This window comes from Nestor notabilis, unplaced genomic scaffold, assembly GCF_000696875.1.
Source record: "Nestor notabilis isolate BGI_N333 unplaced genomic scaffold, ASM69687v1 Scaffold33045, whole genome shotgun sequence".
NCBI lineage: Eukaryota > Metazoa > Chordata > Aves > Psittaciformes > Psittacidae > Nestor > Nestor notabilis.
This window is the reverse complement of record NW_009931140.1, coordinates 1-8,810: the sequence shown is the minus strand read 5'-3', so window position 1 is coordinate 8,810 and position 8,810 is coordinate 1. Positions and strand designations below refer to the sequence as shown.

The 8,810-nt window shown below is 37.3% G+C and overlaps 1 protein-coding gene across 1 annotated transcript; it reads right to left on the bottom strand.

Moving 5' to 3' along the window:
• Positions 1-3,759: 3,759 nt before the first annotated feature.
• On the bottom strand, positions 3,760-8,155 carry PDCL2 (phosducin-like 2; the record flags this gene model as incomplete). Its single annotated transcript, XM_010015746.1, has 5 exons — positions 3,760-3,923; positions 4,243-4,451; positions 6,347-6,490; positions 7,452-7,542; positions 8,035-8,155. Coding segments are annotated over 5 exons (729 nt in total), but the record flags the coding sequence as incomplete, so codon positions are not given.
• Positions 8,156-8,810: the final 655 nt, after the last annotated feature.

The following is an 8,810-nucleotide window of genomic DNA, read 5'->3' as shown; positions in this document are numbered from 1 at the left end:
CAGCAAACCTGGCGCAAGCCGCCGTTCCGGCGGTGCCCGAGCGTGTGACACAGTGCCCGGCCGTATGGTGATTCCTAGAGGGGAACCCGGATGATCTCTGGGAGCAGACGTGCCAGCACAGGTTCTTTAGGGGACGAGCACCCCATCCTGGCGGTGGTCAGTGATCTCTTTAAGCGGGGTGCATGAACCGGTAAAACGCAACGGAGTGGCAGAGAGCAGACTTGACCGTCTCTGTCCTTTTGTCTGAGTTAATACTTTTAGTACCAGTCTTATAAAACAGCCTTAGCTAACGTTAAAAATAAGCGGCCTCAGCTGAGTTTTAAATCTCAACACCTAGTAAAACCTGGTAACTTTTGAGATACTGTATTAATACTGCACGGTTTGTACAATTTGTATTGCACAGAACTAGTGTTGGCCATTGAGGTCGGAGAGATTCCTGGCGTACCAAACGGAAGCCTGATGGAAGGGTCACACCAGAAACTATCCTGCTTTCTGACTGAAAAGCAGCAGTTTAAACCCGTTGTTCTCATTTGATGATCCTTACAGTTTGGGTTGTTGGTTGGTTTTTTTTTTTTTTTTGTGAGTGTGGCTGCAAGATAAAAGAGCAGTTGTGAATTTGACAAGTGGAGTTCCCTGTATGAGGCTGAAGTATTTTTGTTAGGCAGCCTACACAGTGATGAGGTGTAAATTTCTTCAGAAAATGTGTCGTTTCAGCACAGGAGGACGCAGCTGTAGTGGGAGTTCGCAGGACTACCCCTGATAATAAAGTTAGCATTCTGGTGTTTGTGTGTTAGTAAAACAAACGCTACAGGATGTGGTTGTATGCTTGGCTTTGCGGAGTAAGATAGGAGACAGCCCAGCTAATAAATACAAAGAACATCAGGTATCAGAGAGATGCCTAATGGATACTGCACAGTCTTGATGTAACGGATTCCAGCCATACTGCCTACTGCATGACTGGAATATGCTTAAACATGCAGCGATTGTGTTAGCGTAAAATTGGTCTGCATGCAGCAGGACAAAGCAGCACGCTTTTCTGTAAAACAAAACGTTGCTCAGTGGTAAGAGTATGTAAATATTCACACTTTTCTTTCTCAGCTAGTTACAAGGATATGAATTTTTCATTTGATCTCCTAAACAGCAATATACCTAAAAGCATAATTACAGATGTGTATCTACAGAAGCTTAATTAGTGTTTGTGTCTGGAATGAAGTAAGGAACTTGACTTGGCTGCAAAATCTCATGGATTTTTCTTTCTGGATCATTTGACAGGTAGATCAGTTTCCCCATTTGATTCACCTTGTAGCCAATGTCATGCAAAGGTGGTGTAGGGGCAGGAACCTCTTCAGCAGTAATGCTGCTAAAGAGCTAGCTGTGAGCTCAGTTTTTCCCTTGGAAGAATTTTGAAGAGTATTAGTAAAAACACTTATTTTTGTTACCTACTGATTCATAATACTCTATTTCTGGCTTTCAGTTCCTGAAAATGTGATGTAAACAAACCGAATAATTTTATTACTCATTCAAAGGATAATGCTCTTACGATGAAATGTAGAAGAGATAATAAGATACAGCAGAAATGGAAAACCCAGGAGAAAATGTAGGAATATTTTCAACAAAAATGCCTAATTATCATGACTAGAATACGGCCAAGAAATCGGGAGGCTAAAACCAGCATCAAGTTATATGTATCAAATTTGCCACAAGATCTTTAGGAACCACTAGTAATTCTTTAGAAAACAAAGTAGAGACTGTACTGTCTTTCTTCACACCTTGCCTGTATGGGAGTGTAACACTTAACCCACTGCGGTGCTGCAGTAGCAAATTGCTCTGTGGCTTGCACGTCTTACATTTTGGGATTGACAAGATTGAAACGGGCAACACAGTTTTGGAGATGACACGTTTGCTTTTACTGCAGAAGTTATGGCCTAACCAAAGTCATTTTTTTGAATGCTGCTTCTCTTTTGAAAGAATTTTAAAGGCTCATGAGGGAACAGGGCAGAAAGCTTAGAAATGGTGTGGCGGGTTTATGGAACTATTTTCCACCCAGATACAGTGTTTTTATGGCTCTTATCATCCGTATGAGTTTGCTCTGGTGTGCAATGATAGTTTTGTTTCACTCACAAAGGTTACATGACAGCCAACATAATTTTCAGACATTGCCAAATAATGAGCAGCAGGTATTTTGTGAATTATTGAATGATGGAACTGGACTGGGCCAGAAATGCACAGGTTTCCAGCATGCTTCCATTAACTAAAGCCATGTTTCCTGCAGAACTGTGATTGCCATCTTGTGCATGGTAATATTCAGAGCCACAGAACAATCACCTGCTTGGTATGTTCCTTCTTGGTCTTCAGTGGCAATTTCAAAAGAGAATCTGTTTGAGGAAGCTGATCTTGAAACTAAATTTCACATCACTGCAGGATACTAAACTCAGTGGATTTAACGAAGACACTGACTTAAAAGCCTGTCACAATGTACATAACGCTTGCAAAGTAAGATTGACCAACATTCAGTCCTAGACCCTTCTCCTGTAAATGGCATAACTGACCAAGAACCAGAAACATAGAATCATAGAAGAGTTTGGGTTGAAAGGGACCTGTGCAGTTGTGTGTTGCACTTATGTGCCTCGTGGCAACCACAGTATCAGGAGGGAGGTTCACCACTAAGAGGAAGCTGGTGGTGGTACTGCTTTCATAGCAGCCAACAATGATGCTTGCCTGAAGTGACTGTGGAAACGCATCTGAAGTTACTGATGACCTATTTACATTTAAAACTACTAGTTAGCTTTCTAGTTTTGAAGTGGCAGATGACGGCAATTAAGCCATTATCTCTGAAATGCATTTACTAGTTATCTCTTTGACTCTACAAAATAAAAGGTTCAAGGCCAGGTTGGACAGGGCTTTGAGCAACCTGGTCTAGTAGAAGGTGTCTAGTAGAAGGTGTCCCTGCCCATGGCAGGGGGTTGGAACTAAATATTTGAGGTCTTTTCCAACTCTAGTAATTATATGATTCATTAGCACATGGGAGATTGGATTTTTTTATGATGAGTCACAGGAAAAATAATATTAATACTACATACAATTTGATTCACTACTCAAAATCTGAATCAGGAGTGTGGTCTCTTCATTTCACTTACGTAGTTTTGCTTATCTACAGCTTGTAACTGTAAACTATTTTCTTACGGATATACTTTTTTTTGTTAGGAAGGAACAACTGATGCAACTGTCAGTATTCTAACGTAGTAGACTGGGAAGATTTTCCTTGACACTGGAGAAAATTCTTGAACACCTGTCAAACAAACAGAACTGTTAGTCAGTGGATTCAGGGCCAAATCTTGATTTTGTGTTGCTATACACATTGTCTGTGGATCACCTTTTTAGTGAAGGGAACCAAGAAGGGACTTAGCAGAGCAGAGTTGTGCTACAGTCATTTTACTGAGAATTAAAGGAGTATCTTCTACCCATGCTGCATAAAAGCTAATACTCTCCCTTTCCCATTCCATTTAAGCAGAGTTTGTATGAAATGGAGAATTTAGACTCAGGGTCAATGACAGCCATCTTTATGTATGTAATCCATTCAAGTACGGATTTAATTTACTTAAGTTTTCTTCCACAAAGCAAATCAAAAAAAGATACGAGTGAAACAAAAGCTCCTTTTTTTTTTCTTTTTTTTTATTTTTTCAGGCTTACCAAACAAAGGGGCAAACCCAGTATTTGAGCTAATTTAGGTCAGAGCAGATGATCTATGTTAAATTTTTTTCATGTTATATGTGGTTTCATCACATCGCTGCTTTTTGCATTGGTGGCTTCATGAGCAGGAATATTTTGCACTGAAAGTGTCATTATATTCACAATGTCCTTTTTTGGGTTTTCTTCTAAGTCGGTTTCTATTGCTCCAACTTCAGCTAGTTTCCATTCGAGCTCTGTAAAAACAACAATTTATTCTGATAACTGCAATAAATTCTAACTTAAGAGAAAAGGACATTTATTAAAGACTGAGATCCATCTTAACAACACCAAAAACCAGCCATCCCAGTCAAATACGTAACCATGAAATTGCAACTTTATCAATTCTTATCCAATATTCTTATCACAGAATTACATGACTTCTTTGATTTTTATAGAGTTTTTTAAACAAAAACAAAAAAGTTTTCCACCTTTAAGCAGTGATCTTTAGATCTAATGATTACAAACAACATCAAATATTCTACAATGTGAATGATTTAAAAATATTTCTTATACCTTCTTCTTTAAGATACATTCCTCCACACTGAGCTACTCCAATGAACCTGCCTTTTATTTCACCACTTTTATATACAAGTAGTGTGGGTAAACAGCTGTCATGGTAATTCTGAATGCAGCTGTTCACAGCAGCCTTGAGAAACTTGACTTCTGGAAATTTTCTGGCCAGCAGGCTGAGGTGTTTGTTAACCAGTGAACACATTGGGATGCTAGAAAAGAAGAAGAAAGCACAATGTTGTTGCTGATGTAAATGATTTGTAAAATAAAGTTATTAAAAATAAAGCTTTTGAAGAATAAATGTACCTTCTCTATAGTCTGCTCTACTGTAATTTGTTATAAGGATTGCACCACAAATTTATTTAGCTTCTACGATCACTGTGATTTAAAGAGCTGTCTGAGTAAAAATACTTAATAGTCATGGTCTCTAAAATAGGTCAGTAAAGCTACCAGACAGTTGAGCATTGTGCCTCAATTTTGTGCTCCACTAAGATTTTAAAGCTCATTTTGTCCATGTTAGAGTTTAAATGAGATTTTAATTTTTTTTAATCTATATAAAATGTAATACACATTTTACTTTCATTTATTAGAGCTAGCTTTCAGTTTAACATTTAATTGCTTCTTCATTCTTTTAGTAAAATTTAAGTAACATCAGGGAAACCTCTGTGTAATCATGTTACCACCGTAGGCCTGTTCATGACTTCCACAGCTGCTATTTACAATACAATCACGATTCAAACCTTCGTTAAAAAAACCCAAACAACACAAACAAAACAAACAAAAAAAAACAAAAACAAAAAAAACACACAAAAAAAAAAAACCAAAACAAAAAACAAAACAACAAACCCAAAACAAATAAAAAAGACATCCACAATAACAAAATAATGTGGGGTTTTTTGTTTCCCTCCATCCCGTTAACTGTAGGATCTTTGTTGCAAGTGGCTGAAGTTAAGAGGCTGGTTTACCCTATGGATCCTCGATGAATTCCCGCAGTACCCTCTCGTGGCCAAAAGTAGGTGAAGCAGTTTTGTTACCGGCCACTAGAGACTTCGGAGATGTCATTCATACCTAAGGAATGATGAGTTTTCCCAGAGACTCGCATTTATGCAAGGGTGAAGTATGGAATTGGTTCTCTAGCAAACAAAACCAACTAAAAGCAAGAAAAGCTATTTCTTTCTTCAGATCTGTAAATCTGTGTTACTGTAATCTGAACAATTTCACTTTCACTTGATTGACCTATTCCTCACGGAAATAACACTCAATTCCTGACAATCGAGAAGAATCAAAGAAGCTTCTTCCCAACAGACTTAAAAAGAAGGAAAAAAAGAGAGCCGGTCTGAATCCAAACAATGCATTCAACATTCCATACCAATTCTCAGTGCTTTTCCAAAACGTCTAATGGAGTTGCTAACCTATCCTGAACTGATCATGGAAACCCTTTGGCATTTCTGCTGGATCCTGCCACAGTTTCTGCTACCATTAGAGAATTTATTGGGGAACTGATAAACAAACAAATTCACTAGCTTTGCTCAAGTTTTATAACTGAGAATTTTCCTGTTGGGCTTTTGATGAGTTCAAGTCGAAGGGGAAATAAGGTAAAATATCCTGTAGAGCACTCCTGCTGAGAAAAGACCCTGCAAATGAACTTCCTTTTACACAGACTTTTTTTAACACAGACAGTGGACACCACTTTAGAATCATAGAATGGCTTGGGTTGGAAAGGACTTTAAGATCACCTAGGCAAGGACGCCTCACACCAGACCATGTCACCCAAGGCTATGTCCAACCTGGCCTTGAACACTGCCAGGGATGGAGCATTTACCACTTCCCTATTTTCTCAGTGAAATTTGGGAATCTCAGTGAGGTGTAGTGCATAGTGATAAGCATATGCAGCAAAAGAAATCTTTCATATAGTTGAAGAAAAGTAATTAACTCTCACAAAGTCAGTTAATAAGTCAAGGAGGTGCCATACTCTATGATTCCATTATCTCCAAACAATTGCTATTTCATTAGTCTACTGTATTTCATTTTTCTTGGTATTGCTTTTTAATTACCAGTTCAGTTCTCTATATTGAAGTATTAACATCTTAAACAAGAATGTAATTACCTTGAGCGGTAAAGATGAATTATAACCCAAACATCCTCTGGAGCATTTGTCACTTCCTTTACATACTGCTCTCCACAAATTTCTCTTAGCTCCCCATACTTCTGCCTCCTCTGAAGACACTTCCATTCTTGCAAGCGTTGCTGCCTAATTAAAAAGTAATAATAACAACATTTAAAATGCATTTAAAAATAATATCTAGTGCATTTCTCTCAATTACTTTAAAAAATGCTTTGAGTAACCCTTTAGCTCAAGGTCTTTGATTGTTATTTCAGAGCCAGAAAGGCTTTTATGATAATCTTTATTCAATAAGATAACATTAAAATACATTTTTTTAGTTCATCAGTATCAGATTTGGAAAATCTGAGTAATAAACACATTGCACTAGGATTTATCATTTGAGACAAAGCAATAAAAAAATAATCCGGGTGCTAATTTTTTTAATTATTATGAATATAAGATTAGTTTGAGGAAGAACTATACAGTTTTAAAATAATTCACAAAAATTGGAATGTAGACCCAGTAGATGGCAGTCTTCATCTATAAAAATACTTGCAAGAAAGAAAAAAAAAAATGCCTCACTGAGATTAGCTGAACTAAAAGCAGCTATTAATTTTACTAACTGAAAGCCACTATAGAAATGCCTTTTCCAAAAAAGGTTAAATAATGTCTGTGCAATGTCGTTATACTCTAGCAATAATGCTAACTTAGCTAAATGTTGAGTATACGACACTTCAAATATACAGCACCTCTAAACATAAAGTAGCACAGTGTATCTTCAGCTGCACTGAGGATGTATAATAGCAGTTTCCACTGTGGCCCCTTTGCTTTTAAATATCCATCTTTCAGACTATAAACAATTTTGTTCTAACAAAATTAGAAAAATATAGTGTCACTGCTTCTCTTTGCCATAGGTAATCGGGAAGAAGTAGGACAGCAATGTGGGTGCTGCCTATCTGCTGGCAAAGGAGCAGAAGGTGATGAAAGGCAGATGTATCAGTCAGCAGACATGACTGTTCAAAAGATTTTAAGTTTATTTTTCAGGAGCATGTACATGTATGATAGCGGCACATGCACTCTTACTCTGGATAGAAATATCTTATTATACCTGTACTTTTCAATAGCTTCCCTATCAGCCTCATCAAAATCATCTTCAGCTTCCTCTAATTCTTTAAGATTCATTCTTTCATATGGTTTCACTAGAAACAACAAACAAAAATTTAGTTACCTTTTGTTCCCCAAACTGTCTGCAAACATTTTAAATGTATGAAAAATGTTACATAGGTGTGGAACTAATGGAAAGAAACAGAGGTACTAATTTCAGAAGTTAGTCAACTTTGGCCTAACTCTGGGTAAGAAAGAGGAAGTTTATTTATATATAGCTATGCAGGAAAAAACAGAAATACAGGAGTGGATTACGACCAATTGTTCAGAATGTGAATCTTGCTTATACTGATTGGTTATTGTATGAAATTATGAAAGTAACTTATTCATACATGTTACATGCCATGTTTGTCACTGTGTTATATCTACATTGTATGTTTAATTCAGAATCCTTTTTAAAATAACCAAGTGAAAATCACTGAAATAAAAATACAGTAGTTGTACAATGTTTAAGTTACTAGAAGCATTATTAAAAATACTTCTGCTTTTCAAATCTTGTTGTGGCATGCATTTTTAATTTTACTTGCCTTCTGCTTCTTTCTGTAAGCGTAAAACCATTTCTTCAATTTCATCTTTCGGGTTTTCTTTTGGGGGAAGAATTCCAAATTGTCTCAGTATGTCATTCCATTCGGTATCTTCATTTGGATCCTGGTTTAATATTATGAAACAAATCAATAAACATCAGTCTTATGTGTGATTTTAAGATCAAAACCAGCCCTTTTTCACTTTGGCACATATTAAGGATGTTACAAAAGGAAACCATTACTTAGAGACTGAAATACCTTCACAGACTATTCCCTATCATGAATTTTCATTTGGCATTTTTCACTTCTGAACAGAAAACCGTGAGAAGAGAAAAAGTAAACTTAAAATGTAAGCATAGATAAAATAATCAGTCTCCAAAATACCAGCTAAAAATTGCCTACAAGATGTTTGGAAACCTATTTCAGAAACGCAAAACTATACACCGCCTACTTAAACACACTTAAAGAAATACAGCTTTATACAGGCAGCATTTTTGTTACCAGTATTGTGTTGCTACTAAGAATAACGTATTAGAATCACAGAATCAACTAGATTGGCAAAGACCTTTAAGGTCATCAAGGCCAACCTTGTAGCGATTTCAGCTGAACAGTTAAGATGAAGGAGTCTCATGCTATTCATGCACAGGCCCTGGCAGCCGCCTTTGCCCCCCTCCTCCTCACTGCCCGGCCTTCTTCCTCTCCGGTTGCCACCATTGAGGTGGTTGCCTCAGGCAGCACCGTAGCGCCCAGCACCTCCCTCTCCTCCCCACCTGCAGCCT